The following is a 22,651-nucleotide window of genomic DNA, read 5'->3' as shown; positions in this document are numbered from 1 at the left end:
ATGAGATAAGACTGACTTTTACTGTCTGGAGAGATCTCAGAGGAGAGACAGGATGAAGATTGATGCTGGATTAGCTGTCGACAGAGGACACATCACTGCAAAAATTCAGTAGTGCTTATTTAAAGATGGGAGACATTTGTAGAAGCTTTCCCCTTTTAATTCCAGTCAACATGCAGACATTATTTTTCAGGACAGCCTCAGTTGTCAGATTATGAGGCTAAAATTATATAAATGAATGTATCAATAGATATAGAAGCCTAAAGGCCAACCAAAACAACAAAACAGAATTTAATACTAACAGAACTTTGACCAAGTCTTTTCTCATCTGCACATCATTCTCTCAAGTCTTGGCTTCCAGAAGAAAAATATTGGCACTGAAACAAACACACAATAGAAACTATTTCCATATTTACACTTTTTCCTTATTTCCAGTTATTTCTGCTACTATTTACCTGCTATCTTTACTAAAACAACTCCAACATAAGAAACATATTATTGGCTTTATTCCAGCCATAGAGGAGACACACAGAGAACTTTCTGCTGACTGGTTGATCTTTGGCTGCTCCTGATTGGACATTACCATCAATTTAAGCTCTCTGATTGGTGGAAAGTTTGACAGGAAGTGAGTTCATCATCATTTCCAGGTCAACATAGAGGTCTCTTAGCAACATAGTAGTGATAGTGATCTTTTTATGATGAGAATGTGATAAATAATACTGTTATCATGGATCATTGTGGATTTACCATATGGAATCTCTCAATAAACACTACATTTTGCATCTGGATTGTAAACCTCCTGGACGGGATATAAGTGCCTGGAAAACTCCTGTAGATCACCTAAAGGGTAAAATATCCATCACAATTCACTCCACAGAGCTACACACTACCGTTCCTGAGGAACTGCTGATGATATAGGTGATAGTGTTCATGGGTGTTGGAGATTTAGCTAAATTTTAAGGGTTAATTAATTATTCTGTTGTATCTATGTATTTTATTGTGGCACTTTTCTTCCTCCATATGTTTTTCCTGCCATAACGAGCTCTCACATCTCTCCCAACAGACTCCAAACACATTTGCTGTGTGTACAGAGCATCGTGGAATATTGCTTCAAGCCACTAATGACAAAGAGATGCACGACTGGCTTTATGCATTTAATCCTCTCCTTGCTGGGACGATCAGGTGAGTAAGTCACTTTAAGAGCTCTTGTAGGTGTGTTTAAACACAAACTGTCACATTTAATGGATTGTCTCGCCTCCCTCTCAGGTCAAAGCTGTCGAGAAGAAGAGCCGGACAGATGAGGATGTGAGAGAAAATGAATGCAAAGACTAAGATGTACTTACTGACCCCCCCCTCTTTGTGCTGAGCCTCGTCCCCACCATCACTGTCACCAACAGCTACCGTATCCTCCCTCTGCACTGTCTCAGTTCATCATTCGTGTCCTCAGCATCTAGAAAGCGCCCGTTTCGTGTCAGGCCTTCGCAGCCGTGTGAACCTTTTCTGTGTGAAGAAAACTACTCGAAAATCTGTCACTGTACTGTACTGGAGTTAATTCTTAGCTGGAAGATCAGAAGAAAACGGAGGGAGTAGCAAAGGTTCCTTATCTCAGATTACATTTGTACAATAATGTACTGTAGTTGTTGTCAGTAACACATCAAGCCTTATACATTTATTTCTTAAAAATGCAGTGGTGTATATCTTTTAACTAAAGCTGCCATATAAGTGAGGATCACAGTGCTACATCAGTAAATAGAAAAAAATATCCAGATTCTTCTCTGCTTCTCTCTACAGCTACACTGGTTTCTAACATACAGCAAGAAAGTACATACTGCAAAAAAATAGGAAAAAGTTAGCAAAATGTCTCTTTAAAGCATCTTTCTTCTCTCTGATCCATTAATCCTGAGGCGAGATAACCCGCCTTCTGTGCTGTAAGCCACATAGAAACTTTAGCACACACTTTAGCCTGGCAAAGGAACGGCACATCCTCATGAACGTCATCATTTTAGCCACTTATAGGACGACCGAGAGCATCATTTACATGACAAGCAATCAAACAGCATTAATGTTCCCAAATTAATCTCATTCTCTACCTGAATTTCATTTGTTTTAAAATGTGATATATTTAGATTTTTAACAGCTTTATTTATTTCTGCATATATTTATTTACAAAGACATTTATATTTCTAAAGTGGTAGTAAAGTGCAATGTCTGCACACGGCACTTTTTAATGAGTTCCTTAAGTGTTTGAATAATACGACCTTGTTCCCATGTTGTCACCCTTTTTGAAATGATTCGATGATAACTTGATGACAAACATTGGCCATTTTTTTTTATTTTTGTGCTGAACGTTACTTGAATCATACTTATTCAGAAATTAGGATAGTGAAGCTTTGATCCAGCTAACATAGATCTTAAAATGATCTAAAGAATATTAGAGTTGTTACATTAGACAGAAAAGCTCTTGTTCACCGCACACAGTATGAAACTGGCTCTCTGAATGATAAATGTAGTGCCTCTCTTTTCAAACATACTGCACAGTATGCCTCTGCACCAACTACATCCGCCATGCTGCTAAAATACTGTTTCTGGAAGTGTCTGCAGACCATTTCATCACTTTCCTCCTCATCATCACTTACATGTTCTGACAAAAAGTTAATATTTATCATATGGCAATCCATTTCCACAACACAGAGCGTTAGCATATTTCAGGCTCTCTTTGTTAAATATCACTTTAAATGAAAACATTTAATCCTGTAGTAAGTTTTCAGACTTAAAACTTGTTTTCTGCTCAAACTGACCATTAATCTGAATCTGAACCTCTTGGTACAGCTTGTGAGGTGTGAATCTGCTAGATGAGCATGCGTCAGGTCAGCCAGCCTAGACAGCATGCTCAGTCTGTCTAATGACACAATACACTTCTGCAGATTAACTTATAAAACCAGGTGTTACCTGTCTGTGTGTGCTGCAGGTGTTTTCCGTACAGTATTTGGCATATTAAAAATATTTTATGTGTTGTGGAAATACTGAAATGATCCAATCAAAGGATTTTGCAGCTCTGTGTGTGTGTGTGTGTGTGTGTGTACAGCTGTCAGTAACTGTGATAAATTAAAAAACATTAAGTGTGTTAAACTTTGTGTGTGTGTGTGTGTGTGTGTGTGTAACAATAGTGGGTCAATGTTCTGATCAAAGTCTACCACCAGACCTTCTTTTGTATCTTATCCAGCTATCACATCATCATCTGGGGGCATTACATTGTCTCAAACTGTTTATTTGTGTCTCATTTCCTTTAAAATACAAGTAAAAGGGAAAAAACTAAAGTCCTTCTGGGACTGCTCCAGTGTGTCGAGATCATTCCTCTTGTTTCCTTTGGGCCTTTTAATATGCATCATATTTGAGCCGACCAAAGTTTTGTTGGTGCACTCACAAAAAGTTCACTCTGAATGTACATTGATATAAGAAAATAGCTAATCTGCTTCAATGATTGTGTTAACTTGTCCGTTCTGGTTCCTTACTGATTGTAGGATAGTTGTTATCAGGGAACCATGTGGAGGTTGTAGGACATGTCCATGGCTGTGTGGGAGGAACATGGCATTGCATCATGTACAGAGTAACGCTCTAGATGACTTTACTTTCACACTTTCACTCTTGTATCAGTATCTATCCTCACCGTCATACTCCAGCAGCCTTCACACAAAACCTACTTTTCCCTTTTTTTCCCTTGTGATGTAAAATCTAACATTTTTGTGCTTCCACATCAAACCTTTTTTAATTTTGCTTCAAAACATTTAGTTTCTTTCTTCTTTAAAAGATTTTGCATTGTATATAAACATGATTGCTGTGAAGACTGTATTATAAAGTTACACCCATTTATGAAATCTTAAATGGGCAGTAGTTCAGTCGGTGTCCGAGTGTTGGAGTTTAGCGTCAGATGTTTGTGTACACTTAACACATTGTCATATATTAAATAAACATGGAAATTATACTACACACAAGTGATTCCTCTTTTTATTCCAAGATTCTTGGTGTGATAGATTCAACAATGTGTTGGAAACATTCCTCAGAGGTTTTGCTTTGACAAGATGTTTAAAAAAATAATATTGAAAATGTTTTTTGGTGTATTTACCAGGGTTTTAAACAAAGGTTTTACCATAAAGTGATGCAAAAGGTCTCAGAAACTGTATTTATCAAATATAATACAAATTGCATTATAAGGTTAATTTCTTTACAGCCGAAGTAACCAAACTAATAAATAAAAGTTCTAACATTTCCTTAAAAAATATGCTGTTTTCAGAACTTCTTTGCAATAATTGCAACACCTAATCTGACAAATAAATAAAACAAACAAAAAAATAAACAAATAAATAATATGCCAGAATGTCGTGTTCACGCCGTTTATCGTGTAGTAAAGTTTAACTGCCCTCCAAAATGTAAATTTCCACAATTCTAAAATAAGTTTCTTTAAATCGGCCATGAAGAAGTTGTGAAACAAGGAAATGAAACTTTTATTAACCAGTTGTTGCTTCATCCATCTTACCCTGCAATTGTTTTAGACTATTTTCCTGCCACATGTCCCTTTTGTCTTAAAAAACCTTACTCTAGTAAACTATCTGATTTTTCAGGCATTACGAATTTCCTACTTTTTCCAGAGAATTGAATCAAGCAGCTCATAAACAGGTAAAAACAACTCTACTTATACATTCGTAAATCTAAAACAAATAATGTTGATTATTTATTATTACCAATCTTATTAAAGTTTAAATAAATAAACAAACCGTTTTTATATTATATGGAATAAAGGGTAACGTACGGTTACAGTGCAGCTTTAAGACCTGGCAACCCCGAGGAGTAGCGTACCAACCACCAGACAACCAAGCTAGCTAGCTAATGATTGTCATACACAACAATAAAATCACTCAGGACGTCCTCACATCACTTTACAAGGTCAGAAACGAAGTCAAGACTTTAGACTAACTATCTCACACATTAAAGCGCATATCTGACACAGTTTGAAGTGCTTTGGCTTACAAAGATTTATTGTAATCACGCTGGCAAATATGAGTTAGCTAAACCAGCTCGTTGCTGCTAACAGAGGTTACCGTAATGTGGCGTTGTCTGGTAAAAAAAAAAAAAAAAACACCTCTAGCCCGTAGATATCACCAGGAATAAGATGTGTCGTCTTAATGAAAGTTTTCTTAGAGTTTTCTCGTTATTGGGGTAATTCATAATCGCAGCTGGAAGCAGGAAGCTATCCGCTAGCTTAGTAAATAACTTTACTTTCTGTTCATTGAGTGACACAGTAGACGGGTACAAATGACGGACATACTTTAAAAAGACATACTAACCATGATTTACTATGTAATAAATCTGTGTCATGTCAAGCACACTTATGGTTTGTAATTACACACCGCTTGGTTATCACGAAGAGAGAAATATTAATTGATGGCCATGACTAAATAGTTATATTGTCTACCGTTACTGGTGGTGCCTTCGCTTCAGCAAAGTGGCTAACTGGAAACTGCACCAGCTTTGAAAACCCGTAATTTGATGTGGCTTATAAACATGTTTTCTCAGTTCTGATTCTCATTTATGTTTCTCTTTTTTTTCTGAGTAGTATGGCCAGCAAGTCTGATGACTTACCCTTGGTAATGAGTCACACCTTTACCGATAACAACCTTCATCACTTTCCAGACATGACTCTAGAGAGGTAAAGACCATTTGGATGGTGTTTTGTTTGTGTATCATAACAGGTCAGCACCATGCATGAAGCGCATTGACTGAATTGTTTATATAATACAGGATTTACATGGATTATAATGCTACTACCCCACTGGAGCCAGAGGTGATTCAGGCTGTTACTGAAGCTCTTCGGGATGCCTGGGGAAACCCTAGTAGCATCTATGTAGCAGGTGAAGAAGATTTTAAGCCAAAATTTCATCAAGCTCATGGTTTTATATATAAAAAAAAATATATATTAGATGTAACTTTACTTTAGATGAATGAACAGATAATCAGATTATCTATCATAACAGCACCTTTTATTGTTTGCGATGATTCATCTTGTTTTACCAGGTGCCATGGCCAAAGCTGTCATTAATCAGTCCAGACAGAATGTGGCAAGAATGGTTGGAGGTAAAGCAGAAGACATAATCTTCACTTCAGGTGGAACAGAGGTAAGCGCAGCTCTTTTCTCGTATTGAAAAGCCACAACATCAGAGTGATGGTTTATAGAGAACAAATCATCTTTCAGGCCAATAACCTGGTGCTGCACACGGCCGTGGAGCATTTCAGGAAGAACTGCAAGGCTGCAGAGCAAGGTGAAGGACAACAAAATGGATGCATAGGCCTACCTCACATCATTACTTCCAATGTTGAGCATGACTCGATCAAAATCACAGCTAAGCACTTACAGATGGAGGGCAAGGCTGGTAAGGGACCTCATTTTAATCTGTTCATTTTTTTACTGACTGAGTCATTCCTTCTCTAACAGCTGATATAAAGTGGTTTGCTTACATTCAATCCCATTTGACTTGTTTTGTAGATGTGACATTTGTGCCCGTGTCTAAGGTGACTGCTCGTGTAGAGGTGGAGGATATTGTTGCTGCAGTGCGTCCTAACACCTGTCTCATCTCTGTCATGCTGGCCAACAATGAGACAGGGGTCATCATGGTAAGACGAGAAACTTGGAGCTTGAAAACAATTAATCTTATAAAACTGCTTCATGTATGCTGAAACTCATTCCTCTGCTCAGCCAATCCAAGAGATCTGCCAAAGAATAAAATCTCTCAACAAGCAGCAAGAGCGACTCAGGATCCTGCTGCACACTGATGCTGCCCAAGCAGTGGGGAAAATCCCAGTGGATGTTCAGGAAATGGAAGTGGATTACCTTACCATAGTTGGACACAAGGTCAAGATTCTGTTGTGTGGGTTGCTCTTAAAATTGGTTGAAAACAAGGGAAACTTTTACTAAGATTTTTATTTTATATATTTATTTTTTTCTAGTTTTATGCCCCTCGAATTGGTGCTTTGTATGTGAATGGTCCTGGAGCCAGAACTCCGCTGTATCCTATGCTGTTTGGAGGAGGACAGGAAAGGAACTTCAGATCAGGGTAATGAAATTTGTCTCCCAAGAGCCACCAGTGAAGTTTAAAAAAAAAATAAGTTCATAGGACATGGGCAAAAACAAAAACCCCAGAAACCCTTATTTATAAATGTGAAAGGTATTTTTTTCTCTCCTTTTGTCTTTTACAGCACTGAAAACACAGCAATGATTGCTGGTCTGGGAAAGGTATGTTTCCTGAATATGTTGCATATGAATTATTACATTTCTAATATAAACCTGAAACATTTTACCATTTCATGGAAAATATGAGCTCATTTTGAATCTGATAGCAGCAACATATCTGTAAAAAGTAGTTTTAGGGTGATGTTTCTGATGCAGGATTCTAGCTGCTCAACAGTCTTGGACCTTGGTTGCTGGATTTCTGCTTCTATGATGCTCCAGATCAGGGGTGCCCAAGTTCGGTCCTCGAGATCTACCATCCTGCAACTTTTAGATGCAACCCACACATGAATCAAATGACTGGCTCGTTACCAGGCCTCTGCAGAGCTGAATGACATGCAGATGACATCTGATTCAAGTGTGTTGGAGAAGGGCTGCATCTAAAAGTTGCAGGATGGTAGATCTCGAGGACCGAACTTGGGCACCCCTGCTCCAGGCAGGCCAGTTCAGCAGCTGGACTCTTCTCCTGTGAAGCCATGCTGTTGTGATGGATGCAGGATGTGGTTCAGCATCGTCTTGCTAAAATCTGCAAGGCCTTCCCTGAAAGAGACGTCGTCTGGATGGGAGCAGATGTTGCTCTAAAACCTCCATGTACTTTTGAGCATTGATGGAGCTTCACAGATGTGGAAGCTGCCCACGCCATAGACACTAATGCAGCCCCATCCCATCAGAGATGCAGCTTTTCACCTGTCCACTGATAACAAGCTGGATGCTCCCTCTCCTCTTTAGTCTGTGACCTTTAGTCTTGTCCCATGCGCACAGAGATTCCCTGCTGATTCTCTGAGTCTTTTGATATTACACACTGTAGATGGGGGGATCTTCCGTCTTTGCGTTTTTATGTTGAGAAACATTTTTCTGAAATGGTTCTACAATTTTAAGACCCAATTTGTCTCAGATTGATGAACCTCTGTCGATCTTTCCATCTGAGAGACTCTGCCTCTCTGAAATGTCATGTTGCTGGCCTGTTGTTAGTAAACTTAATTAGTTGTCAAATGTTCCTTTAGGTGTTTAATTTGTTATTAATTACTTTCCAGCCTTGTGTTTCCCCTGATCCAAATTTTTATAGATGCGTTGCTGCCATCAGATTCACAATGAGCTCATATTTTCCATGAAATGATAGAAATGTCTCAGTTTCACCATCTGATATGTTGTTCATCTTCTATTAAAAATAAAAGTTTGGTTTATGAGATTTGTATTATTTAGTTTTTATTTACATTTCATAATTTTTTTTTATTGTGGTTGGAGTAGTTATGTTTCTGTGAAGCATTGTTTCTCTGTGTTTGTGTGTTTTAGGCTGCAGAACTTGTGACTTTGAATCTCTCAGATTATCAGAGTCATATGCGAAGTATCACACTTTACCTGGAAGAACGACTGCAGGTGAGTTCGATTGAATCCAGGAACACCACATGAGCTTTGTTAGTGCTGATGTTGTCAGCTCAAAGTGTAATAAAGCTCATTTATTTATTAGGCATTTTTGCTTCTTGGCTTTGAACATTTATTTTGTTGCTGCCTGCTATTGTTGTCATTGCTGTCATGTATGTTTTCCTTCTCAGAGTGTCTTTAAAGACAAGATCCGCTTCAACAGCCATTACCCCGGCTCTGATGTCCTCCCAAACACATGTAACGTGTCCATCATGGGCCCAGCATTACAAGGTAGTGTCACGGCTCTCCTGTCTCTGTTCAGACAGCAGGAGCCAGTTCATGACCTCTGGAGAGCTGTTTGTAAATGGCAAAGCCTCTTAATGATTCATTTCTTTCCTGCTGTAGGCTGGAGGGTATTGTCCAACTGTAGGAGGCTGCTGGCCAGCATCGGCGCTGCCTGCCACTCAGACCGCGGACACAGGTAGAAGAGTTGCTCTTTTCACCTTTGTCCGCTCTTCGTATCGTTTGTGGTTACGTAACTTTTCTGCCCTTCCGTGTCTGTCAGGCCTTCCCATATCCTCCTGAGCTGCGGCGTTCCTACAGACGTGGCTGCGAATGCTTTGCGTTTGAGCGTGGGGAGGGAGACAACTAAAGCAGATGTGGATGCAGTTGTGGAGGACCTGAGGGAAACTGTACAGCTGCTGGAAGACATGAACTGATGGCTTTAATTTGCACTAAGTTCTTCTTTGTATCAGATGATGTGAAGAGTTAAACTTGCACTATATTTATGTTGTATGAGATGTTTAATATGATTAATAAAGGAGGAGAACTTTGATATTGTGGGCAGATAAATGTTCTAAATAAGAGTTGTTAATTAGACTCAGTTTGTGTCAGCTGTTAATCATCCGCTGTGATTAATTTTTTAAAAAGCCCCGAGAAAACACTCATTGTAATCCATCATGCCTTGGCTCTGACTTCTCCCATTACTTAAGTTTCCATGCAGCCTCAGCTCCCCCGTCTCTACCGAAGCATGGCTACTTGTGCCAACATATGGCCACTGCAGCACAAAGAGAAAGCAGGAGGCCACGAGCGCTGTGCCTCCACCCGTCTTTCATTACCTTTCTATCTCGCTGGCTCTGACCCCCTCCTCTCTCCCCAGCAGCAGCAGTGCTGGCCAGCTGGCTGGTGTTCGGGTGTCACTTTCCTGGCTCGGGAGGAGGCGAAAAGAGCATGAAGCCTTTTTTTGTTATCATGGGGGGGTTTGGACACGGTATGTCACTGGGAAGCAAAGGGCTCCAGCGAGCTTGCTTTGCCGTAGCCCACCGTTAGCGGCTGAGGATGGTGCTTCATCGGGCCATTCAAGCAGCTCGAGAAGGGGATCTTGTAGCCCTGAGAGCTCTGGCATCTTCAGGTCTCCTCTCCCCAGCCATTAGTGATGCTCAAGGTGCAGGCCCAGTCCACCACGCAGCCAGGTGTGGACATTTGGACAGCCTGCAGTTCCTGGTCGGAGACCTGGGAATGGCAGCTGATCCTCGAGCCTTGAACGGGGCCACGCCGGTGCATGATGCAGCGGCTACTGGCAACATCCAGGAGCTGCAGTGGCTTGTGGATAAAGGAGGCTGCAATGTGGAGGTAAGTTTATCCTGCCTGACAAGCTCAAGTGGCTTCAACAGAAGCCACGTGTACAGGTAAATCTTGTCATACCTTTTTACACTGATCACAAAAAGAAATAGACTTATATCTCTGATATGGTGTAAACCAGGGTTGTTCAGTCACACAGAACTACTTGATCACCAGTGAGCCGAACCAGTAAGATTATAGTATAATAACCAAAATATATTGGTTATTATATTACCTTTTAGTGGGAAGAAGTACATTATCAAGATGTTTACATTTAATGAATTATATTTTTAGAAAACATTTTTGCCTATTTTGCCTCATTTGCACAATTATATTTTTTATTAATTTATTTTTTTCTAAATTGTGTTTATATATATTTATACTGATTTTAAGACTTTTTGTTTTTATTTTGCTTCTTTTACTTTTAATTTGAAATATTTACTTAATTACAATTGTATTACACCTTAGAAATTACAATCTTTCTACAAACTCAAAACATTTAATCACAGGTAAGTGAAAAACAGTATTTCACAATATGATTTAACTAACTTAGTTATTTTAAATGTACATATGTGTACATTTCCACATTTGTGCTGTAATTAACCACCTGAACTGACTCACCTCATCATGCAAACTGAAGTCACATCTATTAAATCAGAGATAGAAAAGATAGAACAAGTTATCCTCCTGCCTTCAAAATGAAATAGATTTAACTATAAAAAATTGCAATCTTACATGGAAAAGTTAGGGATTACAGTTACTTTTATGAAAACAATTGTGGTTAATGTCTTCTATGTCATTTTCACATTTCATTTAATTTCATCCCATAGACCAGATTGGACCCTTGGAGGCTGGTTTTGGCCCTCGGGCCATATGTTTGACACCCTTGGTGTAGATCTTCTTTATGCTTTCAGGATAGCTCTGATTCCCCTAAAGCAGTGTTTCTCAATGCTGGTCGGCAGGGACCACTGCCCTGCATGTTTTAGTTCTTTCCAAATCCAGCACACCTGATTCAGATTAATTGAACTGCTTGTCAAGTTTTTTGCAAGCCTGCTAACGAGCCATTCATTTGAGTCAGGTGTGTTAAAGATGGACACCTCTAAAACATGCAGGGCAGTGGTCCCCGAGGGCCAGGATTGAGAAATACTGCCCTAAAGCATGAACATGGGCTCATGGGGGTTATCTGTGTGGCACCTGGAGCTTGTGTGTTGTGGGGTGGAGGCCTCCAGGGACGATTATACTGGGATCTGAATATAATTATATGAGATGATAAAAGTTTGTTTTACTAAAGCTGTTTTGAATCCAGATTTAGTGATCTGTGTGGAAATGCCTCATTTACCAACATGCACCACCCAGTGTCTACCACCTCCACCTTAAACACAAAGTCTTTATGTGTCTGTTGTTTCTCAGACTTATGATTCAAATTTAGTTCATGGATGGATGAGTTCTCTTGGACAAAACAATGTCTTAACAGTGCTCTTAATAAGAATCTCTGCAGCAGATTGGGGGAAAAAAACAGATTAATTGTGACTGTGATCGGTTCCAGGACAGGGATGCTGCTGGTGCCACGGCCCTTCACCTGGCTGCTCGGTTTGGTCGTGTGGAGGTAATTCAGTGGCTGCTTTCTGTCGGAGCAGAGGCCAGCGTGGAGACGAACTGTGGAGCTGTACCTGCTCACTATGCTGCCGCCAATGGGGACCTGACCTGCTTAAAGCTGCTAATTCAGGGGTCACCAAGGTAAGTTAAGAGTCATTGTTTCATCTGTAATTAAATGATGCCAGATCACGAATCCTGACTTTTTTTCTGGTACAACAAGGAGTTTGACATTTGTCATCCACAGTAGAATATCTCCAGAATTATCAGATGGATTGCCACTGAATTTACAAGAAATCTTTACAAGTTCTCAGAGATTCTGGAAGTCTGTTAGAATTTTGGCCACTGATGGCCACCATCCATTCACAACTGTGCTATGTCCATCATTACCACTAGATGGCTGTAACTCTTACACACTGGATCTTTAAGGAATTAATCATTTTTTTACAGATATTTAGTAAAAAAGTACTGATATTCAATCCAGTTCCTTGTGGTCCAGTTATAATCCAATTAAAACCAATCCATTACATGATCCTCATTAGTCCAGTTAATAATACCTGTGTTCATCTAAACCAATTAATAAAATATAATTGTCTAGTTAAGCTATCCAAACTAAACCAACAGGATGCAAATATTTTCTTAGATTCCATCCTTCATTTTGAGCTGCACGAGGCAACAGTGGAGAGCAAAACCTCCACTTTAACAGAAAAGAAAACCTACATCAAACTGGAAGCTGGTTCCGCAAAGAGGGGTCTGGTACCTGAAGGTTCTGCCTCCTGGAGCCAAACTGGAAACTGGTTCCACAGATAGGGGTCTGATACCTGAAGGGTCTACTTCCCATTCTACTGTTACTAATGTTAAAATAACCGTTGTGTGGTAGATTATACACATATCATGAATGTTTTTTTTAGGATCCTTTCATTAACTGTAGTGTTTATCTGGAATCAGTTAGCAGTTGGAGGTGGTAATGTTTTGGGAGGAAGGATATAACGGTTGCGCTCATGGCTCTGTGTCACCTCTTGGTGACCCCAGCAGGTGATAGTCTGCAGTCAGGTGAAACTGATGAGGTGAGAGAGCTGTGGCTGGTGTCAGACAAGACAAGGCAGGTTTTAGCTGTATTATCCCTCTTCATGTAAACATAAAAGTATGTGCACACTATAGATTTCCCTCTAAAATACCTACTTTAAGGTCAGCCTGGTAATACAATGAAGATCAGCCTTGCACTTACTCATATTAGTCTACATTAGTCTTCTTTTTTCTTTGGGTTACACCTGAGGACCTCTTCACACACTGTGCCAGATTATTTTCTAATCTAAAAATTAAAGCAAAAAGCACAGTGACTACCAAGTTAAAGTGACTTTTAAGTGCAAAAATGAAGGAAATAAACTTATTTAGATTAAGCACTTTGTATTCTCCCCCCAATGAATCTGCTATCGTATCCATCCCATAAAGCTAAACACTGACTCTTATAAGAAGCAGACAACGATATATGGCTCCTCCTGCTCCTAATCTTTCTACAGTCTGATTATAATTCACATGATGCACGGCTCAGACTGTCACGTGACCAGCAGCAAGCTGTGAATAATACATACAGTAGCTAAACATCGCTGATCACATGTCAGCCCTGCAGCTGTCGAAGTGTAGGATGTACATTGATGTAAAAGAAACCCTGCAGGTCAAACAGGAGCATTGGTCTTTGGTGAATCAATTAAATATAAATAAAGAAGTAAATAAATGAAAGGGTCCACTTTCATTTATTTTTTTCAAATAAATCAAGATTGTGGGTTCTTAGAAAGTAAGATCTAAAGTGAGGTCATGTGGTGTGCACATATACATGCATTGCTCATTTCTTTTATTTATCTTGAACACAGTTTGCTGTCTTGTGCAACAAGTAAGAAAAATATTAAATTTCCACATTAAAATTAGCTGTAATTTGCTGGTTTCCTCTGTTATTTTATTCATTTACAACCCAGATTCCAAAAAATTTAAATATTGTGTAAAATATAGATAACACAGAATGCAATGATTGACATTCCCATGAACCAATATTTCATTCAATGCGATAAACACTCAGAGAACGCAGATCTCCACCAAACCATTGTTAATTTTCTTCCCTTATTTTATTTTTTCTGCCAGTGATTTTGGACATTGTTTATGAGCTGGAACCTCTTGTAAAATTATCCTCATCTCCCCATAGTACAGATATATACATATTTTAAATGTTTTTCTGTTTCATACTCTTTGCTTATTATGAAGTTAATGGCAGCAACACCACTAAAAGAAGTTGGGACAGGGTGATGTTTTAGTTGTGAAGCATCACCTCTTCATTTAACATAACAGGAAATATGTGGGAACTGAGGCCATGCTGCTCCTTTTGTTTGTTACTAAGATGGGTTAAATACAGAGAAACTATTGCCCAATTGGAATTAATCTATACATTAAAATTATATATATATTGTCCCCTCGCCCTCCGTGGGCGGTCTCTCATCCATCTAAGCTTGGGTCCTCCTTGAGGGTTCTGCGCAGTATCTTTGCTGTTCCTAGGTCTGCACTCTTCTGGACCGAGATGTCTGAGGTTTGTCCTGGGATCTGCTGTAGCCACTCTTCCAGTTTGGGGGTTACTGCCCTGAGTGCTCCAATGACCACGGGCACCACTGTTGCCTTCACTTTCCAGACCTTCTCAAATTCTTCTTTAGGCCTTGGTATTTCTCCAGTTTCTCATGTTCCTTTTTCCTGATGTTGCAATCGCTTGGTATTGCGATGTCAACCACAACGACTTTCCTCTGCTGTTTGTCCATCCCCACAATGTCCAGCTGGTTTGCCATTACCATTTTGTCGGTCTGAATCTGGAAGTCCCACAGGATCTTAGCTCAGTTATTCTTTACCACCTTCGGAGGTGTTTCCCACCTTGACCTCGGGCTTCCAGTCTGTACACCGCACAGATGTTCCTGTACACTATAGCAGCCACTTGGTTATGACGCTCCTTGTAAGCTTTCCCTGCCAGCATCTTACACCCTGCAGTTATGTGCTGGATTGTCTCAGGCGCCTCTTTGCACAGTCTGAACCTGGGGTCTTGTCTTGTATGGTAGATCTGGGCCTCTATTGCTCTGGTGCTCAAGGCCTGCTCCTGTGCAGCTATGATCAGTGCCTCTGTGCTGTCTTTCAGTCCAACCCTTTCTAGCCATTGGTGGGATTTCTCAATATCAGCCATTTCAGTTATCTGTCGGTGGTACATCCCATGGAGGGGCTTTTCCTCCCATGATGGTTCCTCCATCACCACATGATCTGTTTTCCTCTGCCTGAGACATTCACCGAGCACTTCGTCCGTTGAGGCCATCTTCCTGATGTATTCTAGGATGTTGGATGTTTCATCCTGGATAGTGGTTCTGACACTCACTAGTCCTCTGCCTCCTTCCTTGCGCTTAGTGTATAGTCTCGGGGTGCTGGATTTGGGGTGGAACCCTCCATGCATGGTCAGGAGCTTTTGTGTTTTCACATCTGTGGTCTGAATCTCTTCCTTTGCCCAGCTTATTATTCCCGCAGGGTATCTGATGAAAGGCAGGGCATAGCTGGTAATTGCCTAGACTTTGTTCTTACCATTGAGCTGACTCCTTAGGACTTACCTTACTCGTTGGAGGTATTTGTCTGTGGCTGCTTTTCTTGTGGCCTGTTCGAGGTTGCCATTTGCTTGTGGGATTCCAAGGTACTTGTAGCTGTCCTCAATGTCTGCTATTCTGCCGTCTGGGAGTGAGACCCCTTCTGTATGAACTACCTTCCCTGTCTTTGTCACCATCTGCCCACACTTCTCAAGTCCGAATGACGTTCCGATGTCATTGCTGTACATCCTGGTTGTGTGGATCAGTGAGTCAATGTCCCGCTCGCTCTTGGCATACAGCTTGATGTCATCCATGTAGAGGAGGTGACTGATGGTGGATCCATTCCTGAGTCGGTATCCATAGCCAGTCTTGGTGATTATTTGGCTGAGGGTTCAGACCTATGCAGAACTGCACAGGGGACAGGGCATCTCCTTGGTATATGCCACATTTGATGGACACTTGTGCAATTGGCTTGCAGTTGGCCTCAAGGGTGGTCTTCCACTGCCGCATTGAGTTTGCAATAAAGGCTCTTAGAGTCCTGTTGATGTTATACATCTCATAGTCATAAGCTTTCTTGTAATCAATCCAGGCAGAGCACAGATTGGTATTCCTGGTTCTGCAGTCTCGAGCAACTGTTCTATCTACCAGGAGCTGGTGTTTTGCTCCTCTGGTATTTTTACCAATGCCCTTCAGTGCTGTGCTCATGTATTTATCCATGTACCCACTTATCTTAGCCACTATGATGCCTGACATGAGCGTCCATGTGGTGGGGAGACAGGCTATTGGCCGATAGTTGGATGGAACTGTTCCCTTCAGGGGATCCTTCTGTATCAGGATTGTCCGGCCTTCAGTTAGCCATTCAGGGTGGGTCCCATCCTTCAGCAGCTGGGTCATTTGTGCTGCCAGGCACTTATGGAGTGCAGTTAGCTTCTTCAGCCAGGCTAAGGCTTGGAGTCATTGTTTGGCAGTTTCTTGTGCTTCAGGTATGGGCATCTGGCTGTACCTCCTGGGTAACTGTTTTTTCATTGCACCTTTCTGGAGCTCTGATAGTTGGCTCACTTCTCTCCGAGCTGCCTTAATTTAAGCCTCCAATCTCCTCTTCCATGGTGGATATGTATCTTTATGGTTGCTCCTTGGTTGATAGCCAAACACCTCAAGGATCACTGCTGCTGAGGTGTAGATCAGCTCATTGGTTTCAGTGATGGTCACTGTAGGAATCGTTCTCAAAGCTGCATTCACATCTTCCAGGAGACTTTCCGATGGTGCTTCACTCAGCCTCTGTAATTGGCGTTGGGGTTGCCTGATGTTCATTTTTGCCATGATCTTATCTCTTAGGTCTGTCGCTGCCTCGTGCAGCGTGATTGTACTTACTGGGGCTTTGTTCCCAATCTCTGGATGCTACTGCTCCCCCCTGACGCCAGGTCAGGGGGGGAGCTGAGCATTTGTGTTGTACCTCGTCAATCTCAAGCTGTGACAGCAGTTGCCGTCTGTGGATGTTGGAACGTTGAGCTACTGGTTGTTTGGCAATGAGTGTTGATTGTGGGTTTCGAAGATTCCATATTTCCCACATTCTCTGCATGTAACCTCTCTGACTGGGGTTACTGGAGTAGTAGCATTCCAACAGAGCCTTGTTCTAGCCTCTCGTCCATTTTCGTCTTGTTCCAGTAGCCCACTTCTCGCCAGGGTGTTCTGGTTCCCCAGCACCTGACGCAGACCTTGTTTGACCGGGCGACATCTAAGCTGCTATGTCTCGTGTTCCCTTGTCTCTCATCATGTGAGGTAGCACAGAGGGTCTTGCCTAAGGCAACAGCCCAGCTGCTATACATTAAGTATATATATATGTGTGTGTGTGTGTGTGTGTGTGTGTGTGTGTATAGAGTATATACACCCCCCCCCACCCCCCCACCCCAACACACACAAACACACAAACTTCAAATGTTATGTATTTATAAAGTGCTTTTCATACCCAAGGCAACACAAAGTGTTTTACATGACTATATATATATATGTACATATATATATATATATATATATAAACATGTTTCAATTCATGCATATTAAAAATTAAACAAGACCAAGAGGGGTTCAGATCTATCTTATAACAAACAGGGAGCCAATATAGGGAAACGAGTAGGAGATTTTGTTTTATAAGTAGAGCTCTCAGCATTCTGATATAACAGCAGCTAAGAGATTCAGGCCTGATGTTCAACACATAGACAATTACAATTATCCAGTTGAGAGGTAATAAAAGGGTAATCACCCTTTCAAAGTCAGATTTCACCTTAGATAAAAGCTTCAACTTAATAAACAATCTCTCTACTCTTTATTACTGAACAAGCAGTTTCTAAAGTTAAAATCTTAGTCAAACATCACACCTAAATCTTTAACATGTGAATTTACATGTGGCTCCAGGTTACCTAGATCTGGAAAAGTTGAACTGCAGTGGCCACTAGGCCCAAATTATTAATTACAGCAACCAGATTCTTCCATAGAAGAAGGCCATACTGCAGTTTGAAGTTTAGCGTGGCCTGCAAGGCTTTCCATGAAAAAGACTTAAACTGTATGGGAGCATTCAATATGTTGCACTAAAACCTGTATATTACTTGTATATTATACAATATATATAAACATATATATATATATATATATATATATATATGTATATCAGCCTTAGATTTGTTTTCTGTCTCTTCATGGATAAAATATTGATAAATTTTACTTGCATTCTGTTTTTATTTACAATCTTTTTTGGGAGGGGTGGTATAAATCTAGTCCCCTGTACATTTTTTTAAATTAATCAACTAACAGAATAAATGTATCAGTCATGTCATACAGAACGGTATAGAAACTGGCAGCATAAAAGGAACTCACCGAAGCTCCTTCATCCTCGTGTATATTGAGCACAGGTGTGTGAACCACCAGACAGGTATTGGTGCTACCCCCCTATACCTGGCCTGCCAGGAAGGGCACCTGCATGTTGTTGAGTACCTGATGAAGGACTGTGGTGCTGATGTCCACCTAAGGGCCCACGACGGCATGACCTGCCTCCATGCTGCTGCTCATATGGGCCACCAAGCTGTGGTGGTGTGGCTGGTCAGTAGAGACTCAGAAAATTACATAACCTTTCTGTCAAACATTTCCTACATGTCTTGTTCTCTCTGACACCCTGAACAGGTGACCTGCACCCAGGTGGACTTGTCCTGCCAAGACAGAGAAGGAGCAACTGCGCTGCATTTTGCTGCCAGCAGGGGGCACCGTTGCATCTTGGAAAAGCTTCTTCACGTGGGTTCAAAAGTCATCAAAGATCACTGGGGAGGAACTCCTCTTCATGATGCTGCAGAGAACGGAGAGCTGGAGGTTGGGAACAACTTTCTATGCCATGTATCTTATTATAACTGTTCATAAAGCTTAGCTCTACACAAATAGTTATTTTCTGGTCCAGTTAATTTGTCCTATTTGATCCCTCAGTGCTGTAAAATCCTGTTGGCCAATCAAGCAAACCCCACAGATCAAGACATTGACGGGTTCACAGCAGCTGACTTGGCAGAGTACAACGGACACTCTGAATGTGCCAGATATCTCCGTGCCATACAGAAAAATGTAAGTCTGTCCAGCTTTGTGTCCTCTCTTTGGGCCTTTGTCCAGCTGTTTGCCTTGACATGAAATCAAAGCTCGGACTGGGGAGTGCCATCCACAGCAAACATCTGGAAGATCTTTGAACCCCAGTGAATCACTTTCTTAATTTGTTGCATGTATTTCATTCAGGTCAAGCCCGTCACTCTTCTGAGCTATTCTCCTCCACTCAGCTCGATTGCTTTCCTCTTAGTTTAAGAGGTCTTAGAGGAGGAGGAGGATGGCTTTTGTGTTTGACAGGGCATTACAGGCAATGATGGCGTGACTTCTAGAGAAGATTCTATGCTCTCTCAGATTAGCTCTATTGTGAAGAAAGCTTGACACTCCTTAATGCAATGAATATTTTAGAGGTTACACCTCCACATGAGATCTTGTGTTGTTTGTTTTGCTTTTTAAAACCTACATATTGCTTTGACCGGGAGGATCTCAGTTGACCATGACATCAATGTTTTATCTTGTCAGGTTGATTTTAAAACAAAAAAAATGTTTTGAGGACCGATCTGTGTCACACTTTAGCCTCTTCTGGATGAGGTATTCTTTTTCTGCCTCCTGTCTGACACCTGAAATAAATGAAGTATATCTTCACAATTACAAGGACTGTATGGATAATCCTGGTCTCTACAGTAAGTTGAGACATGTGAGATTAACACAGAAGTGTCTAAATCAAGAAATGTGCTACTGTGTCAGAGTAAATTCACCTGGAACACAGTAGAAAATGTAAATGGTTATGTCATCCTAAAACAAAACCACATTACTTTCAGTGAAAACCAGAGTATAGCAGCTCAATTCATCCAGGAATGAGTAAAGTAATGTCTGATGAGGAACTGTGCTACAGTAGAAGCTAGAAAGAGTGAACCTGAACAGTTTCTAGGTGTTTTTAATAGAGGTGTTGCACAGGTAAATATCTCAGGAAGCCATCAGCTGATGTTGATGATGGACACCTCTATCAAGAGTCAGGAGAATCCAGGAATAGCCCCTGAATTCACCTTTGAAACACCATGAGGATTCAGAAAGAAGTGAGTACTTTACCATAAAACCTCCTTCATCTCCATGGAAACAAGCAGGACCTTCATGATTCATGTCAAACATGAACATAGGAGAAACATTAGTAGACATTTTTAGAGCTGGAGTAAAAGTTTTCTCCATAAACAGCAAAAGTAAGACGTGATTTCTGATTCTGGCTGCTAGCTCCCAGAGTTATGTCCCACAGTAATGAGACAGACGTCTTTGTAACTAGCAGAGTCTCTGCTTTCATGTGACATATTGTTTGTGTGGTTTGCTTTGGTAGAGAAATTAGCAGAAGCTCTGAAGTGGACAGAGCTGTTCTTATGTTTTTCTTACATTCCCATATAATTTTATGGGGTTTAATTTGTGTTTTCTTTGGATGTCAATGCTTGGTAGAGTCTTTTAGCTAAGTTTCCCCCCATCTTTTTGCTGTGCTACATGTTAGCATTGATGCATCCTAGTGTCTGCAAACAGCTTTGCTACTGTATGCATCTCATACCGAGCCCTTTACAAGGGGCTCTCATCAAGAAGAGGTTAACCTTACAACCTCACAGCTGTCCATCTGCAGCAGGTAGTTATTATTTTTCCCTGTAGTGCTTCACCGTGATGCAGACTAAACACCGATGCACACGGGGTAACCACAGCTGTCGGCCAATTGAAGCCATGAATAAGTCAGCAGGGAAGGGTAGCACTCAAACATAAAGAGGATGACGATAGAGCGGCAGCGAGGCGTGGTTGCCAAGCTCCCCCTTCAGAAATAATCCACCCATCAACAATAGGGAGCTAATTAGCGCAGGGGCCGCTGCAGCGTCAGACACAGCTAGAGCTGCCGCCAGCTAAGGGCCTATCAGTTACTCCTCTCCTGCGGCTCAGGTGGAGGGCCCAGGGGCCGAGCCCGATATGAGATCCACAAGCTTGAGTTTCACATTTTCACTGTTCTAATGCCTGGGACCGGCAACTCTATCCCTCTAAGGAGCTGGAGAGCAGGATGTCGTGGACTTCAAACAAAAGTTTGTGTGTGTCACCTTTATTTTCCAGTGACTTGAAAGTGCTATGATTGTCACCTCTGGAGACGGTGTAATATTGGTAGCAGACAGAATGATGTATCATGTTCTTGGTAATCTATGTAGTGGATCCACATGGTGGATGCGAACAAAGAGGTCACCTTGACAGTGAACCTGAAATAACATGTAGGTGATTGATTCTTCATCGTATTTGGGAAACAGACTCTGTAAAAGTTGCTGTGCCAAAGATGAGCTGCACAACAAGACAGAAGACATTCCTTAATTACATCTGCCGGTGGTTCATGTTTGCACAGATCACAGGTTTCATCGGTTCTACAGTGTCAGTCAGATAATCTCATTTCCGAGTAGGGACCTGAATGGATGGGGACGCTGACCGGACAGATCTGTTCTTGTCCTGGAAGTTTGTATCGTTCACAACGAGGTCAGACCTCATAAGCGCTGTCAACCCTCTGGCACAGCTTGCATGACGTGCGCGTTACTTCAGGACAGGACAAAGATGGTGTTCTTAGAGGATTTAAGAGAGGAAACACATGGTCTTTCACATTTATTACAAGCTTGTCTGGGACATTAAATACTCCTTTTTGGCTTCATAAAAACAAAACACATGCTTTGATAACTCTTTGCTTTTGTTTTAGACCAAAAATATCTTTAGATCTTTTTGACGCCATATCCAAAAATACAAATTTTCCAGCCTTTTGAACGGTGAAGATAGTGTTGATTATTTATTAAGAGGAAGACTGCTGTGGGCTGCAACAACACCAAAAACAAACAAGCTCCGCTAACAGCTGTAACATCAGCCCAAACTCTTCATCCTTCTACACACACAAAAACATGAAGAGGCTGGAAATGTCACCACTACGCTAACACAACTTTTCTATCTTAGCCAAACTGATTTTGTGACCATGGTAACACTCTTAACATGACAGTTACATGGAATATGTTACAGTCTGTTATGAGCTTTGCTGACCCATAAACAATACAAAACTAATATATTGACGTGGTACTGAGGTTGGTCCATGGAGGTGGGTTTGTTTGCATATTTACCATCATGCTTTGTGGCACCACCTACTTTGTTGTGCACCACAAGTTGAGTGTATGTTTGATTTCTTGAAAGTTTTGCTGGGTCAAGTTCTGATAATAAATGGGTTTAAACAATACTGTAATTTGTTAGATTTATCTGGTACTGAGTAAATCCAGAACAAGTATCACTGACTCTAGAGATGGGAGTTATGGCTCTTTGATGGGAACTGGATCATTTTTTTTATTTTTTTTTATTAAGAAAGTCATCACTGGTAACTGTTATTAGTTAAGATTTGGACAAGAATAATTCAAATTTACACACCCGACCAATATTTTCTCCGCTGGTGTGAATTATTGGTCATGATTTCATTTGGCTTGTGTTTTTATTGTAATCATTCCATAAGGTCGCCCCATATCCTTATTCTTTGACAGTGAAATCATTATTTTGGATTTTCCCTCCAAAAAAAAAGACTTTGTGGCAACACAGAAACTACAATTAACTTCCATGTAAAACAACTTAA

At 40.9% G+C, this 22,651-nt stretch overlaps 3 protein-coding genes across 19 annotated transcripts in view; all 3 read left to right on the top strand.

The window, feature by feature from the left end:
* Positions 1–3,984, top strand: part of kif1aa (kinesin family member 1Aa) — a 53,304-nt gene extending 49,320 nt beyond the window's left edge. For all 16 annotated transcript variants that reach the window (XM_042005989.1, XM_042005988.1, XM_042005987.1 and 13 more), the window contains 2 exons: positions 1,061–1,179; positions 1,264–3,984. In XM_042005989.1, the coding sequence (XP_041861923.1) occupies positions 1,061–1,179; positions 1,264–1,306 (162 nt within the window). In that variant the 3' untranslated portion in view covers positions 1,307–3,984. The remainder of the gene's footprint in view (positions 1–1,060; positions 1,180–1,263) is intronic.
* A 545-nt stretch (positions 3,985–4,529) lies between these two features.
* On the top strand, positions 4,530–9,473 carry scly (selenocysteine lyase). Of its 2 annotated transcripts, none has more exons than XM_042005991.1 (13): positions 4,530–4,671; positions 5,609–5,701; positions 5,794–5,903; positions 6,067–6,167; positions 6,245–6,422; positions 6,536–6,663; positions 6,746–6,901; positions 6,997–7,103; positions 7,246–7,282; positions 8,570–8,653; positions 8,830–8,929; positions 9,044–9,119; positions 9,204–9,473. In XM_042005991.1, the coding sequence occupies exons 2-13, from the start codon at positions 5,610–5,612 to the stop codon at positions 9,355–9,357; spliced, it is 1,323 nt and encodes a 440-aa protein (XP_041861925.1). In that variant the 5' UTR covers positions 4,530–4,671; position 5,609; the 3' UTR covers positions 9,358–9,473. The 2 variants fall into 2 exon arrangements, with proteins under 2 accessions (XP_041861925.1, XP_041861924.1); XM_042005990.1 differs by lacking the exon at positions 4,530–4,671 and adding an exon at positions 4,823–4,938.
* A 503-nt stretch (positions 9,474–9,976) lies between these two features.
* Positions 9,977–22,651, top strand: part of LOC121653189 (espin-like protein) — a 29,685-nt gene continuing 17,010 nt past the window's right edge. Inside the window, exons 1-5 of the mRNA XM_042006491.1 lie at positions 9,977–10,270; positions 11,805–11,995; positions 18,354–18,540; positions 18,622–18,804; positions 18,916–19,047. Of these exons, the coding sequence (XP_041862425.1) occupies positions 9,977–10,270; positions 11,805–11,995; positions 18,354–18,540; positions 18,622–18,804; positions 18,916–19,047 (987 nt within the window). The remainder of the gene's footprint in view (positions 10,271–11,804; positions 11,996–18,353; positions 18,541–18,621; positions 18,805–18,915; positions 19,048–22,651) is intronic.

The sequence above is a fragment of the Melanotaenia boesemani genome, chromosome 14 (genome assembly GCF_017639745.1).
Source record: "Melanotaenia boesemani isolate fMelBoe1 chromosome 14, fMelBoe1.pri, whole genome shotgun sequence".
NCBI classification, from domain to species: domain Eukaryota; kingdom Metazoa; phylum Chordata; class Actinopteri; order Atheriniformes; family Melanotaeniidae; genus Melanotaenia; species Melanotaenia boesemani.
The sequence above is the reverse complement of the archived record's forward strand: the minus strand, read 5'-3'. Positions and strand labels throughout refer to the sequence as shown.